The following is a 19,553-nucleotide window of genomic DNA, read 5'->3' as shown; positions in this document are numbered from 1 at the left end:
GAGCTACAGCGCCACGGAAAAGCGCATTCGATAGCCCTATTAACGCCCTTTCTGGGGAATTCTCTCAGATTTGACCTAACGTCAACGGTTTTGCCTGCAGGGGGCAAAAACTGCAAAAATAGCCGATTTTTTCGGAAACAGTTTTTCTGCAATAACTTTTGACCCAAGCCTTGTACGAGCTTACTTTAACCGGCATCGTGTTCCTCTCGTCAAGACGCATCGAATGAACTATAACTTGACCTTGAAAGATCAACTTGAAAATTTGACCTCAGGTCAAGGTGATGACCCAACCTGACCGGAAAGGGTCATGTTGCATATCAGTCGATCCGTATCGTCGAGCTGAACACATATAAGGCGTTTTCATCGCTCTAGCATGCCTCTATCAAAAGTTATTTGCGAAAAACTGTCAGATACCATTCGTGACCTAAGATGACCTCAGGGCATAAACAGGGGTCACGGACACCATTTTCATGTTCAGTGTGTCTAAACCACTTGTAATTCAGTGTTTGGGAGTGTATATAATGCTTTTCGTCCAAAAGAGGCGCATTTCAATTTTCTCCCATTGACTTATAATGGGGAGGTCGCAAAATTGACCTGACCTTAGGTCATGGATATCAAAATTCTGAGATATACAATTTGTACATGCTATTGCTCTTAGCAATCGCTGAAAGTTTCAAAGCGATCGGTCACTCGGTGTAGCTATGACAGACATTGAAACATTTTATGAGGTGAGGTCACTTCAAGTGACCTGGTGACCTGACCTTGAATGACCTTGGTCTGAAATTTTCACAACATGTGTAGAATTGATGTATGATAAGGTGTACCAAAAACGGCGGCGCTTCGCAAAAAACCACAAGGGGGGGGGTGTTCAAACACCCCCCAGCAGGGCGCGGGTTAATTTGAGTAATTTCTACCGAGAGTGACATGATTAATGACTTATTTTTTTTTCTAAGCCGCCGCCTTAGATCAGACGACCAGGAGTGCCCACCCACTGACCCACGCGACAACAGAACCTTACGTTAATACCTCCCAAGACAAAAATATGATGCAAGTCGCGACACTCCCTGCTAAGAAAAAGGAAAGCAAACAAAAACAAGGCTTAATACAATACTTGGCAAGTTAGTAAATTGTCATAAGAAGAGGCAAAGAAGTCAAGACTAAATGTAGCTTGACTGGCCGCTACACCATTCCCAAAGAAAATAGTGAGAAGGAGACAGTGATCCAGGGGTTAGTGGTAATAAGCGCATGCAAAGCTTGCATTATTGAAGAGGGACAGAGCCTAGTCATAACCGAAGCAGTCAGCTCCTCACCGAAAAGGGATACCGAGCTAAGCGAGCTAATTGATGAAAGTAACGATTTATGCATGTCGTAATACGCTTGCTTCGGCCCAGTGGCTGGTGTGTGGTGATCGCGTCACTTAATAACCATGATAAAGGTAAATGTCATTTGAGATACGTGCAATCCTTGCATGCAATCACAAGTCTCGTGCCAAACGTCGGGCGTTGTTGGCATTTCCTGTCTGGAGATCCAAACCCTCCCCTCCCTCCCTAAACCCACTACCCTTCGCCTCCCTTGAATGCTCGCAGGATTGGACGGGCCATTAGAAAAGATAAGTTAGGAATCCTGGTTGAAACTGTAAAATCGCTATTGAACACGATTGACGCTTTGTGGGCTGTCATTTGACGTTAGTTGCAAATCAACGCATGAGTTGAGTCATTAAACGAGTTTGTCACCATATTTCCAGGCAATTAATCCTGGCGGAGATTGTGCCTAAAAACCGGCTTGTTGATCAATTGAAATTCTACTCGGGTTGGCAGCTTAGTGCATTTATTGACTTTCACTGGGAAGTGGGATCGGATGGAAGTGTCAACAAAATGAACTAATCTGCAGTGAAAGCTGTAAGACTGGATTTTCAATCCGGCCCTGGTCCGGCCACTTACCGTTTCGGCTGTATTATTTTTATTGTGTTTTTCGTTTTTTCGTGGTTCGTTTTCGTAGTTGTCGTCTGTCTTGCGATCAAAGTCGCCGTCTCTGCGACCGCTCTCAACAACCGCCTGTAAACAAAACAATGAGAATTTAAGTACACCCAAGTAACAAAATCAAGGAACGGCAGGATACGCAATGCGCATTGCGCATAGTGCCTACTTCTACAGTAACAGTGTAGAGAAAATTTCATTTCAAACAACAGCACAGAAAAGGGCAAAACTGTGCAATTACTAATCAAAATGTGTAAAGAAGGGATTCGTCTTACTTTGTTCCAGAAGGCTGACCGATTACTGATGAATTTACATTCCTCTAGGCCGTTGTTAAAACTTGACAGAAATGGGGACTTCTGCTTTATAGTAGCGAGGACACAGCAAAATAAGTACTTTAACCCGCGCGGGGCTGGGGGGGGGGGTAAATTTTACCCCCCCTCGCGAATTTTTGCAATATCTCAAAAACGGCGGCGCGCAGCGCCGCCAAACTTTCAGTACCCTTTCTTACATCAATTTGACACGTTCCCTGAAAATTTGAGCGAAATTCGTCGGAAAATTTTTGAGAAATTGACGTTTTAGTGACGTCATGTTCGCCATTTTCGCCTCAAAAACGGCAAAAGTTCAAACGCCGGTAACATCTTCATTTTTAAAGGAATCAAGACGTAACAAAAAAGGATATACGTAATTTTACTTTGTCTATCAAATGGCTATCTCGGTTTTTTGAAAATTTTGGATTTTGGCCCAAATTTTTTCAAAAAACTGACTTTTTTGGGAAAATCGCTATAAAATCCAAAATTTTGAGTGTACCGAAAAAACCGGAATATATGTCAGAGAAGTGGTCTATGTGCACCTACATACCAAGTTTTAGAAGAATCGGTTCAAAAATGTGGGAGTTATTCAAAATTGTATGACGTCACGACACACAAAAATTTTGAGAAATGACTTTTTTGGAAGTTCTAGACCTCGTACGGAGACAAAAGTAGCACCATTCGATTCACCGTGAAAAACTGCATCAGATAGACACCTTTTTAGGCCTTAACAACCAACTTCAAAATTTGACCTCACTTGACCTGACCTTGACCTGACCTCGACCTGAAATTCATCCAAAGGTGGTCCATATCACTTATTGAGTGTGCCTATTGAATTCTATGAGTAAAATGACCCATAAAACATGTGTCGCACATGCCCTTTTCTATATTTTGTTTTTGGTGACCTGACCTGACCTGACCTGACCTTGACCTTGACCTCTGAATGATATTGTATGCAACGAATATTGTCTTGGTAGCCTAAGAACACGTTTTGGGCGATCAGTCTCAGTCCATGACTCCATTCTTCGGCAACTACGGTGCAAGGCCGATACTGTAGGAACTTGCAATTTGTACCCTTGACCTGACCTTGACCTTGACCTCAAACTTAAAATTAAGTACATGTTTTTAGTTGTTCGTGATGAGATCTTTCGATTGGCGTTTGAATTTTCCAAATCGGACCATTAGTTCGGGAGATAACAGGGGGGGGGGGGTAAAATTTACCCCCCCCCCCCCAGCCCCGCGCGTTCGGCTGGAGACCCCAGCCCCGCGCGGGTTAAGGTATGAAATGTCGATGCACATTTTGAACTATTTATCATCTACGTAATTTCCAATCCATCACTCACTACGTCAAATTATGCCAACGTGACGAAAAGTTGTTTTCTTGCGTAGATGAATAATGACAATTCTGAAGTGCAGAATCAGCAAAGCACATGATTAATGACATTTTCAAGGTATGTACCAACGAATCCTTAAAAAAGCTAAACAGTCAACTCCTGCTTTGAATATAGTTATTCATAAAGTAGGAACATTTTTTGCTATTGCGCGACTGAAATAATATTTATGGACGCAGTATTTTTTACACCGTTATGACAACCATGGATAATCAGAACGAACTTAATGTCCCAGTCTGACCTCAATCCTATTAAGTTTCTAGGGCTCCGCGAGTTTCGCGTGAGCCTGCACAAATGAGTCACGTTTCTGCACTCTTCCTATTTGACCCCGTGACCCTGTGCTGACCCCGCTGAGCCAGGGAGGTAACCCCGCAATCTCCCACTTTACGCTGCCTGGATCAGAGCCTCCCACGGGATCGGCCCCGCCTCCCCGGCTGTGGTCACGCGAAGGGGAGGGAAGCCGAGGGTGGCGACATAGGGGTACGTATGTACACGTAGTATCAGCGGCTTTGGCATCGGCCAGTCACATCCTGGTGTCGTCAGGAAGCTCAGCCAGGTGAAGAAATCAACGGGATGCCCAATACTCGACGCGACACGCCAAGAGAGAAAGCCACTGCATCGAGTATGACAGTCTTTGTGGTTACTGCAAGACATATTAAGAGGCATGCGAACGAGATCCAATATTTTTTTCTGTAAGCAGCTTCAAAGTTTTTGTAACAACCAAAACCGATGAAACATGTTCGTAATGTCACGCAAATGCTCATTGTCATTCAAGCTTCCATTATCGTAACTGTTTTATAGGCCATGAAGCTAGAGATAACGACTTCAATAACAACAGTTAACTGTGCCTGAAATGTGACAAAGAGACTAATGACGCGGTGTTCGAATATCTCAACGCACAAAAAGGGGGCAAGGATGCATTAGCTGTTGGCCTTGAACTACTGGACACCCATCATGATATAAAAAGGTCAGCGTGACGTGAGAACATGTCGACATTATGAAGACGCACATCACACACCCGCAAGCCCCGAGCTTCTAAACTCTTATGACTAGATAAGTGAAACTTTTTTAAATATAAAGGTACTGTATTATAGAAAGCCTTCGCAAACGCGTTTCGATTATATCATCTTCAGTGCTAGCTTCCCATAATACAAAAAGAAAATGGTACAAAAGTTCACAACATATCGCAAATACACACGCTGCAATTTTTTCTCACAATATCACGGGTAGAATGTTTTTATATACTTCTGGAATGCAAGACCGCAAATCGCCCCTCCTAAGGTGTAAAAACCCCCCTTATGGTTCGTACATGGCACACTTTGAATTAATGCCGACTCAAGAATTTTTCTGTGCGATCTCTTCAGACCTGATTTCACCGCACTGGCTTTATCCCACTTAGGTAGGTGACCCTCTGTTTCGGCATGTAACGTAATTGAGTTAGACAAATTATGATTTATCAAATCACGCTTGTGTTCAGTTACTCTGGTTTTAAGCCCTCTGTAAGTTTCACCGATATATACTTTTGGGCAGCCCCCACAAGGAATTTGGTAGACTACGCTGTTCGCCCTTCGCTGTCCTTCAGTTCCTCCCTTAATCATGTCACCTATTTTTGTTCCAGATTTTTCTATCAGCCTAACACCTGCTTGATTTAACCCTTTTGCTAAGGATTGCACTTGTTCAGAGTGTGGCACAACAATGACTCGTTTGCTTTTCTGTTGTCTTTCTTCATTTTGGTTCCTTGTATTTGCTTGTTCTTTCTTCTTTCTTATGCGTTTGGCACTGTTCTTGCATCTAATGAGAAAAGCTCTTGGGTATTTGAGCCGTTCAAATACCTCGAAAATGTGTTTGATCTCATCTGCGATGTACTCTTCGCTGCAAATACGGTATGCGCGCAGGAAAAAGCCAATGACGACCCCTGACTTTGTTCTCATGCTATGTGCAGAATAAAAATGAATATAATCCTCCTTACTTGTTGGCTTTCTATAGACCGCAAACTTTACACTAACATCTTCCCTGATAATCTTAACGTCTAAGAAGTTAAGTGTTTGGTCTCTTTCTTCTTCTAGTGTAAATTGAATGCTCCCATGTACTTGATTCAGCTCTTGTAGCTTCACGTTTAGATCCATTTCCTCTGGCGCAATGACCAAAATGTCATCCACATAACGATACCATTTTGTATCATTTCCCATCACCTTGCTGAATTCCTCCTCCTCTAACATTTCCATAAATAGGCACGCAGCAACTGCGCTGAGAGGTGAGCCCATGGCAAGCCCCTCGTTTTGTGCATATTCTTCTTTGTTGAAGATGAACGGATGAAAGTTGAGGCAGAGCTTTACTAAAGACAGATAATCCTCTTTTGGTAATGGTAATGAATCTTCAGTTAGGCCGTTCAGCGCTTTTTCAATCGCCTTTATAGCGCCGTCGATAGGGACGTTTGTAAATAGCGCCTTGACGTCAAAGCTCGCTAGTTTTTTCCCGTTAAATTGCGTTTGTTTTAACCGCTCAATGAGGTCCCCTGAATTCCTTAAGTGAGCGTCACTTAAGCTTCCCAGAGTCATTGTCAACGGTTTGGCTAGTATCTTAGCTAACCTATGGGGCGCACTTGCAATGCCTGACGTAATAGGGCGCATCGGTATGCCAGAGGTCGACAAAATTCATGGAGTTCCTCCGACTACCTGCCAATTTTCTCCAGGCTTTTCTTCGCGATTGTGAGAAATGATGAATTTGGATACCTATCCACGCAACCCAAAACACTGGTATACGGCAGTCATAAGCTCTTGTTACACTGCCAAATTTTGGTACACGAATGTGCACGACTATGCAGGTCATCCTATGTCGCGGACCGATTCGGGATCTTTCTTCCCCGGTCTTGGCATTTCGCAGACCATTCGGTGTCCACCGCGCGACTTTTACGGCTCGTCACGACCGCCACAAATTTTTCATGAAAAATGAAAATTTCGTGGCCGTTCTCCGAACTTGTGATAAACGAATATAATCACCAAACAGTCGCCGAGTCGGCGGCTACATATCGCTGCGTGCGCCGACTTGTTGCCAAGGTATCGCCGACTGTTCGCCACAGATAAGTGCCAATGATGTAAAATACAATACAATACAATACGCGCACGCAGTCCTCTGCCGACTGAAACCCGGGTGTCTTTTGCTCCTGCGAGTCCCCCCCCCCAACCCCTACCCTCCCCGCAGCCAGCGCCGGCCTCCTGCCCTCCTGCCCCGCGTCTCATCTCCCCTTTTTCCTAGTCCCCCTACCCACTCCCTCCCTCCCTCACCGCGCGTCGCTGTCGGGCCCTTAGCAGGGGTCGGCAACCTACGGCCCGCGGGCCGGATCCGGCCCGCGGCTGGCATCAGTAACTAACATTGTGTTCCGGTCCGTTGCTCCTGCGCGTGATTGTAACAAATTGTGACCATGCTCCGGCCCGCCGGTTGCTTCCAAATCACATATAAGGCCCCCATCCAAAAAGAGGTTGCCGACCCCTGCCTTAGCGTCTTTGCCGCTAAGGTGGCTATTTCCCGTTATTGAGACTTTTCCTTGTATTTGAAGAAATTCCTTCAGATTCGCAATAAACATCGCAAGAATTAGCGACTATTATTGATAAATCTCAACTATTTTTCTCTTGTCTCAAGCGTTTGGCAGCTGAAGAAAACAAAGCGGTCGACAAAAACACCACTTTCTCCGACTGCCAATAAGAGCGATATTTGGTTATGAATTGGTAGGGAAACCGACCTTATAGGCACAGAGCTGCTTCTGACCGGATCAGACCAGGTCTGACTAGGGAGAAAGTGGAGAAATTGTAGAAAACTGTCATCACTAAATTGTTACTCGTGCTGTTGTTAGTCGATGACATAGGTGTATGGATGTAACAATGCTGGCTTTGCTAATCTTAGAATTTCTTCCATGATATTTTCTTCTTTATATGATTTTCGCTCGCTTATTTTTCTCTGACTAGGGTCAGATGGTCAGAGATTTTATCGACCTCTGCGGTATGCCCTGTTTGTGAATCTTTGGGAGCCCTCTCATTTTAGGTGGCAAAGGATCTTGTTCCAATGTGTAAAGTAGTTGTTTTCCTTGTTCAGACTTTTTAAGAATTTTTCGAGCCTCTTTATTGAATTTTTCTCCTTCAGCTTTTGCATAACCTGTCTTTTTCTTTTCATATACCTTATCCTTCAAAAGTTCATTCATTTTCTCTAAGTAATCATTCTTGTCCATGACGATGATACCCCCACCTTTGTCTGCTGAAGTAATGATAATAGAATCGTCCTTGGCTAGTGAATCTAGTGCCTCATGATATCTTCTTGGTAGGCTGCTGTTCTCTTTGTCAGCCAAAATCTTGCAACATGTCACTACTCCCTGAACAAAGCCCTTGTCAACATTAGTATCGTTATTTTTGTAATTTTTAGCAACGTGTTCAACTAATGATACTTGGTCTTTGCCCGAGTCGAACTTTAAACCATATGAACTTTAAACCAAGAAACAACTACTTTACACATTGGAACAAGATCCTTTGCCACCTAAAATGAGAGGGCTCCCAAAGATTCACAAACAGGGCATACCGATGCGCCCTATTACGTCAGGCATTGCAAGTGCGCCCCATAGGTTAGCTAAGATACTAGCCAAACCGTTGACAATGACTCTGGGAAGCTTAAGTGACGCTCACTTAAGGAATTCAGGGGACCTCATTGAGCGGTTAAAACAAACGCAATTTAACGGGAAAAAACTAGCGAGCTTTGACGTCAAGGCGCTATTTACAAACGTCCCTATCGACGGCGCTATAAAGGCGATTGAAAAAGCGCAACGGCCTAACTGAAGATTCATTACCATTACCAAAAGAGGATTATCTGTCTTTAGTAAAGCTCTGCCTCAACTTTCATCCGTTCATCTTCAACAAAGAAGAATATGCACAAAACGAGGGGCTTGCCATGGGCTCACCTCTCAGCGCATGGTTGCTGCGTGCCTATTTATGGAAATGTTAGAGGAGGAGGAATTCAGCAAGGTGATGGGAAATGATACAAAATGGTATCGTTATGTGGATGACATTTTGGTCATTGCGCCAGAGGAAATGGATCTAAACGTGAAGGTACAAGAGCTGAATCAAGTACATGGGAGCATTCAATTTACACTAGAAGAAGAAAGAGACCAAACACTTAACTTCTTAGACGTTAAGATTATCAGGGAAGATGTTAGTGTAAAGTTTGCGGTCTATAGAAAGCCAACAAGTAAGGAGGATTATATTCATTTTTATTCTGCACATAGCATGAGAACAAAGTCAGGGGTCGTCATTGGCTTTTTCCTGCGCGCATACCGTATTTGCAGCGAAGAGTACATCGCAGATGAGATCAAACACATTTTCGAGGTATTTGAACGGCTCAAATACCCAAGAGCTTTTCTCATTAGATGCAAGAACAGTGCCAAACGCATAAGAAAGAAGAAAGAACAAGCAAATACAAGGAACCAAAATGAAGAAAGACAACAGAAAAGCAAACGAGTCATTGTTGTGCCACACTCTGAACAAGTGCAATCCTTAGCAAAAGGGTTAAATCAAGCAGGTGTTAGGCTGATAGAAAAATCTGGAACAAAAATAGGTGACATGATTAAGGGAGGAACTGAAGGACAGCGAAGGGCGAACAGCGTAGTCTACCAAATTCCTTGTGGGGGCTGCCCAAAAGTATATATCGGTGAAACTTACAGAGGGCTTAAAACCAGAGTAACTGAACACAAGCGTGATTTGATAAATCATAATTTGTCTAACTCAATTACGTTACATGCCGAAACAGAGGGTCACCTACCTAAGTGGGATAAAGCCAGTGCGGTGAAATCAGGTCTGAAGAGATCGCACAGAAAAATTCTTGAGTCGGCATTAATTCAAAGTGTGCCATGTACGAACCATAAGGGGGGCTTTTACACCTTAGGAGGGGCGATTTGCGGTCTTGCATTCCAGAAGTATATAAAAACATTCTACCCGTGATATTGTGAGAAAAAATTGCAGCGTGTGTATTTGCGATATGTTGTGAACTTTTGTACCATTTTCTTTTTGTATTATGGGAAGCTAGCACTGAAGATGATATAATCGAAACGCGTTTGCGAAGGCTTTCTATAATACAGTACCTTTATATTTAAAAAAGTTTCACTTATCTAGTCATAATTGTCACAATGAACGTTCAAGTTCAACTTCTAAACTCTGTTAAAAAGAAATCACCACAGACAGGGAGTAGCAGAGCAAGAATTAAACCATTCCCATGCTATGTAACTATTTGCGTTTTGTATTCTTTGGCCATCATCGATGGACAGTCAAGTTAAGATAAATTATTTATTGTAACAATCGAACGTGAGAAGGTTGCGTAAAAAAATGACAACCTTAACATTATCTTTAAATTAATTAATAAAAGTCTTAAATTCTCAAATGAATATGGAGCAGTGCAAATGGTGAGTAGCAACATACATTGCATCAACAATCAGCGCCGGCTGCAGCTTTTTTTCTGATAGCGCACATAATACACGATACCTAACTATATACATGTCTGATTTCTTTGGAGAGCGAACCAGATCAGCAACGCTGCGAGCCTGTCTGATCACCCCTACACGACTGACCGATTAGATCAAAGTCAGTTACGAGGAACACATTATGGTCCACCGAGGGTTCCCCTGCTCAGCAAGGTGCAAGGATGGTTCAGGGCCGACGGGATCGGGTGCCCGTGCTCCAACGAGATGACTTCAGATAACCCGTGCAGGGCTGGTGCAAATTAGCGGACGAATGTTCATGACTCATAGAGTCGTTGGTGCATTGTACGTTGAGCATTGAATGTACAATATTGGGATAGGTAAACATAAGTCGTGGTCTTTCTTACTACGTCATAGGTATGAAAGTACATACGTAACGTCCATTGATACAAAATCGCCCAGCATTTTGGTAGATACATGGAATGGTCAATAATCCGTCTGCTTTCTCACTTAATGCTGCAGCCAGAAATGTCCTTCTCCCTCCCTCCCCCTCCCCTCCCTCCCCTCCCCTCCCCTCCCCTCCCCTTCCCTTCCCTCCCCTCCCCTCCCCATCCACTCCCTCTCCCTCTCCCTCCCTACTCGGCCCTCTCCCTCTCCCTCTCCCTCTCCCTCTCCCTCTCCCTTTCCCTCTCCCTCTCCCCTCACATCCCCTCCCCTCCCCTCCCCTCACATCCCCTCCCCTCCCCTCCTCTCCTCTCCTCTCCTATCCTCTCCTCTCCTCTCCTCTCCTCTCCTCTCCTCTCCTCTCCTCTCCTCTCCTCTCCTCTCCTCTCCTCTCCTCTCCTCTCCCCTCCCCTCTCCCCCTCCCCTACCTTCCCTCTCCCACTCGGCCCTCTCGGCCCCCTCCCTCTCCCTCTCCCTATCACTCTCCCCTCCCTCCCTCTCCCTCTCCCCCTTCCCTCCCCCTCCCTCTCCCTCTCCCTCTCCCTCTCCCTCTCCCTCCCCCTCTCCCTCCCCCTCCCCCTCTCCCTCCCCCTCTCCCTCCCCCTCCCTCTCCCTCTCCCCCTCCCCCTCCCTCTCCCTCTCCCTCTCCCTCTCCCTCTCCCTCTCCCTCTCCCTCTCCCTCTCCCTCTTCCTCTCCCTCTCCGACCTGCAGCTGCCGCTCCAGCCGTTGTTTATCGCTCCGGAGCTGCACCAGCTCGGAGGTCGGCTGGGCGAGCTCTCCACTGCGATGGCAGGTCAGCCGCTGCAGGTCCGCCAGCTGCGCGCGCAGCTGGTCCACGCTGGACCTGCCAGGTCAGCAGCAGCTCGTCAGTGAGGTGATAAGGTAATGAGGCTGTTTGGTAGCACGCACTGAATAATATCTGGGCGAGTTGCAACTGACGTCAAAACTTACATAGGAATAAAAGACTGAGTACCTGTTACAGCAAAACTTGCGACATGAGATTCGAAGCCCGATAACCGACAAAAGCAACGCAAAGCGTTTGTTTAGCAATATGTAAGAACCAAACAACTCGGCTAATGTATCATTGATGCGAATTGATTAAAGCAGCGGTGCAATAGTCCTTTATCATGACATTGATTTGCTCCATCTGTACCAGGGCACGGTCACATCGTATGCCAATGAGTAAAAGGAACGCGACGGTCAGAGCACCAGTTTCGAAACTATCCAGTGCTCGAGCGGTAAACATTTATGGCAGTTACAAGCAAGTGACTCGCAAGGAGCCCCGTGAGTCAGGGCCACCAAATCAAACAGGAGTACACAGGGGTGCTGAGGTTAGCTAGAATAGGGAGTGGTACAAGAGGGGTGAATATTTGAATCCTTGAATCGTGTGGCCGCAATGTCGAAATGGCACTGATGATGCCATGGTATAAATATGGAAATAATTAGATCTGTACGACATTGAATCACACCCGTCGAGCTCTGTTTTCTCTTGCTAGACAGGTGAAGACTTGAAGAGTGCTGTGCATCTGGTTTAATTTACATAACTAGTTGCATCCAATAATTATTATTGTTTCTTGTGATGCTTATTTGATGTTCGGATTAAATTCATGAGTAGCCTTGGTCCAATGTGCTGAACAAACACCCATATAGCCATACGTCACGCCAGATCACCCCCGATATACGAGCATTTGAACTGCATTCTTTCTGAACATAGTACGCTGGTGCATGCCGGCAAGTCGTGGTTGTTAAGGTAATGACTTGGTCCATGAGATGAAATTGATTATTGATAAGGGAGAGCCACGACACAATATGCCATCATCGTGCCAAGCCTCTCTCATGAAGACGGGCGTTTATCTCATTTATTGCTGAGGTAAGGACCGCTTATTGGGAAAGGTAAACCCCCGACATGCATGGTAGACTAGGCCTATGGAACTACAACCATGTGTGGCTAGAAGCAGAACTCGTATGTGCCGTGCGCTAAGCTAGCTTGCTGGGCAAGCAAACAAAAAGGTATTACATTCATTTTAGATAAAGCATGGTGCATCTGCATACGCATTCAATGCTGGTTTCATAGGTATGTTTGAGACCAATGGAAGAGCACGAAAAAATGACTTGCTCTATTATCTTTTGTGATGACCGCCGCCCATTTTAGTGGTGTCAGTGCGGATGTGCATTGTGCGGCAAAATAAATGCATCGTTCTATGGCTCCGCCATCAAGCAAGGCATAAACAACGCACATCAACAACAATGGCGTCACAGGCCTGCCGCTATCATTGTGCCATCATCAGCATGTCCTCACCACTACCATCATCACCGCTGCTATCGTCATCAGGCCACTCTTCTGTCGCTTCTCTCTCGTCTCGTCTCCCTCTCTCCCTTTATCCCTCCTTCCCCTTCTCACTGTGCAGTCCGTGCAATCCATCCGTCAACTGCTCCGCCTTCGGCGCGCTACATAAACAATCAACTGACGCGCGAGCTGCAGATCGTAATCCACCTCTCCCCGCACCCCTCTTCCTTGTCATCTCGCCTCGCCCTCTGCCCTCTGACCCTCCCCGTCTCTATACGGTCCACTGCTCTGCACAAGGTGACGATCCTGTGAGAGCGACCGTTTGAAATAGCATCTGCAACCAGGCTAACGGCTGGAGCGGCGAACGGAGCTGCGCGCAGCTTGAATGTGTCCTGGGGAGGATGTGTTTGGCTGTTCCGCTCAGCTCATCATTTCTCTGTGCTTGCAGACACATCACGCCGCGAATTGTTCACACGCATCGGGACACTTGACCTTGTGAGAGATGGCGATACGACACGTGGCTAATTAGAAGGGCTAGCTAGCTCTAGTGACGGCTCGAATTTCGAGCCCGTCTGAGTCAGTTTGAATCTGACACCCGAGACTGGGCAGTGGAATCAGAACATGATCTCGTATGGTGTGCTGGGTCATGTTATAGAGCCGAGGGGCGTGCGCTGTTCAAATGCATGGCAACTGACGTTGGCGCGTCCATGCGGGTCATGAGCTATCACGTTGAAACCGTATAAACTTGCGTTTGAAACGGATTTACTAACTATAACGCGCGGCGAGGCAAGCAATGCTAGGATTAAGTTTTTCAGTTATTGAATGTGCTTGGCTCTGGCACTCTTCCCATCGGTTCCTCGCTACACGCCAACAGACCAGACCACACTTTATTTATCTCACAACCGCCACCAGCACTTGGCGCCCAAATTCAAACTCAAATTAGTCTGTTTATTAGTTCAGTGCTTGTAGTGAAGCCGCTACCTAATGCAAGTGGACACTCACTCAGACTGGACAGCTACGTTTGGGTTCAGAAAATGTTACGAATTTCTTGCTCGGATATGCACGAAAAAGCCCCGTGGGCCCGTGAAAAAGGCCACTCAAATAAGTATCATTTTACTTTTGGCAGTCTAAAAAAGCAAACAGTTTTTTCAACATCTGAATGGTGCAAGCCTCCCCAGATAACTTGATTATGCTGTCTATATGCTTGTCAACTGTTGTAACCTGTTGCGAGTCACTTGTCACTTTGTCAGTCCTGGCTCCCCACGACATAGGGGAAAATTATGAGTCACATAATGAGTCATACGGTGTGGGGTCATCTCAGAAACATTCCAGACTCAGCACTCAGCGCCGCTGTCAATCCTAGCCGTGACACGGACTCTGATATTATGAGCGTGCCACTGCATGGTTGGAGCTTGACCAGGGTTCTGACCGCCCAGTGCCTAGTCCGCTGCATTAAACAGAGCGGATTGCAACAAACTGTTGTTGGAAGCACCTGCGTTGCCGCTGCTCACTAGTGCTCTTTTCATCAGCTCTAACGTCTGCTTCTTTTTGTCTCGTGCTTATTCATTTTGATGTAATTGGATCAAGCTTGCTAGCTATCTTGATTCGTCTTTCTCATCTGTGGCTTGCAATGAATCAAGATGTTTGTATTAATCGAATAATTTCTGGGCGGTTCTGCCACATTTAGCATGTTATTCCCCGTTCCGTTTGTTTCCATTAGCACCCTCTGGCGCTACAATCCGTCCTTGTCCTCACCCAGCCGTCCGCAGCCGTCCTCCAGCAGCTATTTTCTCGGCAATCATCCAATCAAAACACGCGCTCTGGCATCCGACGGCACGCAGTGCGCACCCTCGTCCATCAGATTCTGGGCGCCCTCATATCCCGTCCCAGGGCGCCCCCATATTCCGTCTCGGAGCGCGCCCCTCATATTCCGTCCTAGGGCGCCCTCATATTCCGTCTCTGGGCGCCCTCATATTCCGTCCCAGGGCTCCCTCATATTCGGTCTCGGAGCACCTCCCTCATATTCGCTCCCAGGACGCATTTGTCCGTCCGTCCCATAGGCGCACTTATCCCTTACGACCTGGGGAGCTCTCGACCTAAGGAACCATGATGTCCTTTCCTATTCTAACCAGGTCCTTCTAACCAGGCCCTTCTCACCTTTTGTACGGTATTCCAGTGGTGCTCATGCATTCTCCAACCCTCCCCTTAACGTCCCTCTCAGCTTCCCTTAGCACATACGTTCTCCTATCCGAGGGGTTGTGTCTTCCATCTCCGTGCTTCGTTCCCGCAGTGATCTGCATCGGCCAGTTTCCCGAGCGCCCGGCTCTCAAGACTCTCTCAGGTATATTCGTGAGCGCCTTCGTCCATCCCCCTGTGACCGGTCTCATCAGCGAAGGGCGTTGACTCCTGGCCCTTCACCTCGGCTGACAGCCGCGTGACATCCATGTGACAGATGTACGTTTGGCAACTTAGCGCCGACACAGACCCAGATGTCAATGGTCCTGACTGTGCTGGTTGTATGGGAGGTGACAGTGGTGCTTTGATAGTTGACAGGTGTACTGACAGGTGACAAGCTGCGATTTTTATGTTAGGAAAGGTCGTGATAGTCATTGGTTGCAGTGCGTTTCATTTGGTTTGGGAAAGCTGCGGCCCTGCAGGGCAGCAAAGTTGTTCCCCGCGGAGTTGGCACCTGGTTCAGATATAGCCGCTTCCCGGGGCTTGGAGCGGCGCCAAGACGGGCGCCTTTGTGTTGCAGTTTACATGGCGGCCTAAAGAAGGCTCTGTTCACCATAAGGAAAGAAATACTGCTATTAATGCTCTCTGCTGACGTGAATCGTGACAAGTTTGGTACACAGAGATGAGAACCCGGAAGTCCGAATCAAAGCTCCAGATGTCGGAAGATTTGGGAGCCAATCAAAATAAACACCTGAAGACGGGCGCGGTCATCTCAATGATTTATTTTCGTTTCCTGAAAAGTTATAAACGTGGCTAGATCTTAATTTAGCGGCGTGCCAGACCCAGGCAAATTACAAAGTCGGGGTCTTACGTGAGAAGAGTATTTTACAATGAAAAGAGTGCTGAACTGTCCATAAAGTATAGCAAAAGTGACGCTACTTTAATTTGCATCCAAAACTCGTCCAAACACCGATGCATCGATTCCTTGGACGACTGACCTGAATACAGAGCTACAAAACCAAACAGTTACCGGGCCAAGACCAAACAAACCGTACTACTACGTAGCAGGTCGAAAAAGTAAACAAGAAGCCAAACCAGCCAGATAGACAGACCTTGAAATTTGGGACGTGGAACAGAGACGAAGACTCTCTCCACTTTGAAAAAACCATCGATATATTTAATCACATTTACCCAACTATTCGTCAGTCATTTCAGTGCCCGTATTAACCATGCCAACCTCAAAGACGAATTGGTCTAAGCTCTGGCAGACTCCGTCCACCATTACTCTCAGCCAGGATCAGTCGGCAGACCGGAAGGACAAATTACCTCCCTCCCCTCCCCGAGTCCCGCGTGCACCTGCCCGCCATGTCAGGCACCGTTTATACACGAATAAAACATCACAGGACGCCGCCAAAGACGCTTCCGCCGCCCACGCCGCCTGGGGCGGTGACCCACCTGGCTTCCATCCTGACCCGGCGCAGGTCATCCTCGTGGTCACGGCGCATGCGCCGCAGCTGCACATCGTGGAGTCGAATGAGCTGCTCTCGCTGGTCCCGCAGTGTCCGCTGGTGCTCCGCCTCGTTCCTGAAGGAACAGTCGTGATCACGGTCATTGCTCGCTGTCACGGTAGCACGATCCACCGTCACAGTTTGGTTTACTGTCACGCGACGTCCGGAAAATATAATCAAAATGAGTGTGTTTTTATGGGGGTCCTGTTGAATGTTGAGGCGATAAGGCTGCCTCTTGAAAAAGTCATTGTGAAAGTGTTCGCCTCGAAAATCAAACGGAAAGTGAGCCAATCATCGATGAAGATGCGGCTGTGGGATAAGAACAGATAATATTCATGGGCCGTACAAGCTGGCTGTGGATCGGACGGATAAAAACACTCGGACTCACCTCTCCTTCACTTTTTGGATACGTCTCATCCATCGCTCTCGCTCGAGGGCGGCTGCCTCTGCGGAGCTGAGGTCGGAGGTGCGGGCCTTGAGTGACCTGCGGTCGGGCCGGGCGGCCGCCGATCCGCTCGGGTCACTGGGGTCACTGCCGGGGGCGCTCATGGTCGGTCGGAGGCGGTCGGGGTCGTCAGGTCGTCGTTGAGTCGTCGTCACATCAGCCGGGAGCTGAAACACAGCGGGATCGTCAGAGATCACCGACGCACCCGACGCCGGCGGAGCGAACGTCGCAGTCAGTCGCCGCCGACGAGACAGACGCGGCGGGCCGGACAGTCGCGACCGACAACTCTGACAGATGGGTCCGGCGTAGCGCCGCGCGGCGCCGGCACTGGCACGCGACACCGCGCCACTCACGTCGCTCCAGCGCAAACATTTGTCGCCGTCGGTGGTGGCCACGCGGGCTGTGCGTTGTTCGCGACGGGACCACCACAGCCGGCGCCAAAATTAGCGGACAAAGACGCCCAACGCGACGGGGAAGTCCGGGGACGCTAGACGTCGCGCTCGGCCCGCACGCGGCACCTGCACCGTCGGCAGCGCCGGAGGGCCACACCCACCTGAGTGAGCGGCGTCGGCCGACTTTGCCGGTCCCTCCACCCTCCCCGTCCGGCGACGATGCCGACGCTCGACTGGCGCGCGCTGCCGGCGGCGCCCCCACGGGCGGCGGGCGGCTGCTCGGGGCGTCGGCCGCAGGCGCGTCGGCAGGAGAGGGGGAGGGGCGCAGGGGGGAGCCGACAGCTAAATCCGACCATCGGATCGTCGGAGTGAGCGCTTTGCACAGATCTGCGCAGGTGCAGAGTGCGTGAGCGCAGCAGCTGCAGAGTCGACGCGCGGGCTTACGGTGCAGCTCCGTTTTCTCATCATCTCGTTCCTGCGGAGGGCAGAGGGCGGAAGCTGGCCAGACCGGGGGGCTGAGTGCGCCTCTGGCCACTGGCGAGTGAGCCAGACACCCTGCGCTGATGTGCCCTCCGCTCGTGGCGGTTTGCACCGCCGCAGCCTGCGGTCCCGGCGGCGCCGCGCGGGCCTGGCGGGCGTGCACTGTTTATGGAACTGGAACGGGTGCCAACGGTAGGCCGTTGGATGCCGGGCCATGTGAGGCACAGCCATAAATATGCCAGCCGGCCGCCGTTGCAGCAGAATTATAAACAGATGCAGCCACCTTTACGAGAGGTATCGCGCAAAAACGAAATCCAGAGGTGCACTTCCCTAGCGCGTGAGGCTGGGATTATTGTGGAGCTAGGAAGCGTGGGAGAACAGAGAGCGTTAGATACGGTACGTATGTGCAGAACAGGCAGAATACTGTGACAGATAAGAACAAGAGGGAGAGTGGGACAGAAAGGAGGCATCTGCTGTTGCACGAGTAAGGATTAGGGCTAGAGGTCGCACAACTGGATTTCCATTGCAGGATTGAGGGATAGATATAATTGTATTGGTGCAGCAATATGACTGATCTGCACTGCACTTCCTATAATCGCATAATCTCAAAATGAACGTATAATAATAAACACTTGAACATCAGAGTAAACTTAGATGGATGAATGGTTATTTTTCTTATTTTTGGAATAGGTATGTTCTGCTTAGAGACGAGAGTAGCCAATGCAACGCACAATAAGAGTGAGCGATATTCGAATTGCAACGAGTCTCAGTCAGATGTATAATATTCTGTGTGAGGATTGCAGTACAATCGCGATTTGCAACGCATATAAGAGCCTTCCTTGTGTGTTTGATATGCAATTGACATCCTTTGTTGGACGAACTGTCATACATCATTGTGCTTTGGTAATGATAATACAGATGATTATCGACAATGTTTGTGAATTCATCGTCTCATCTGAGAGCGACGTCGGTTCGGTGAATATTTCAAATCCTTCTACCAATGACAATGTGGACTGTTTACGTGTATGTGATATGCCAATGATAAAAGCAAATTGCTCCAATACACTTTGTATAGATAGGACAGCATGAGATCCAAGCGCCTATTACCATAATACTTTCACCGGTGAATGCTCTGCAACCAGATCCACCGTCTTAGGCTTTTTAGGTCACATCCTCTAAATATTCAGTACCACCTGTCATTTATAAACAACTCATTGTCGCTCGAGTCATGGACAATGGAAACACGCCCTCAACACAGATAGCAATTCACCCGCACCGGCTCAGCACCACTGCAGCTGATTTCACAACTCGAAAATCCCCACATTGAAGACACCGCTCAATGACATAGGGGAAGTTGGGGGAACGCCGAATACTTTTTTTCTGACGCCCGTAGCACGCAAGGTAGACAACATAAGCTATTCTTGTTGGCGTCATTCGAGAGGCCAGTCTTTTGTCTTTCAAACATACCAGGCGCATTTGATGAATTCGCATACCGTTAAGCGCAAAAACTAAAAATATCAAAGAACTTACTTTTTCGGCGTTGCCCCGGACTGCGGGGAAAGCCGAAAATGGAATAAATGATCTACGAGGAATGCCGACATTGATGTTTTGCCAATTTATCTCAAACTTTATCCAAAATTCATCAAAGCTGACACGCGTTTTAAGAGCTTGAGGACGTTTGGTGCACACTGGAAG

At 47.7% G+C, this 19,553-nt stretch overlaps 1 protein-coding gene across 2 annotated transcripts in view; it reads right to left on the bottom strand.

The window, feature by feature from the left end:
• Window positions 1-18,064, bottom strand: part of LOC122367801 (plectin-like) — a 111,567-nt gene extending 93,503 nt beyond the window's left edge. For both annotated transcript variants that reach the window (XM_043341257.1, XM_043341340.1), the window contains exons 1-5: window positions 17,540-18,064; window positions 16,930-17,153; window positions 16,489-16,617; window positions 11,277-11,415; window positions 1,941-2,054 (exon numbers count right to left, since the gene is read on the bottom strand). In XM_043341257.1, coding sequence (XP_043197192.1) covers window positions 1,941-2,054; window positions 11,277-11,415; window positions 16,489-16,617; window positions 16,930-17,153; window positions 17,540-17,734 — 801 coding nt within the window. In that variant the 5' untranslated portion in view covers window positions 17,735-18,064. The remainder of the gene's footprint in view (window positions 1-1,940; window positions 2,055-11,276; window positions 11,416-16,488; window positions 16,618-16,929; window positions 17,154-17,539) is intronic.
• Window positions 18,065-19,553: the final 1,489 nt, after the last annotated feature.

This window comes from Amphibalanus amphitrite, unplaced genomic scaffold (assembly GCF_019059575.1).
Source record: "Amphibalanus amphitrite isolate SeventyFive unplaced genomic scaffold, NRLGWU_Aamphi_draft 000003F_arrow, whole genome shotgun sequence".
Classification (NCBI taxonomy): domain Eukaryota; kingdom Metazoa; phylum Arthropoda; class Thecostraca; order Balanomorpha; family Balanidae; genus Amphibalanus; species Amphibalanus amphitrite.
The sequence above is the reverse complement of the archived record's forward strand: the minus strand, read 5'-3'. Positions and strand labels throughout refer to the sequence as shown.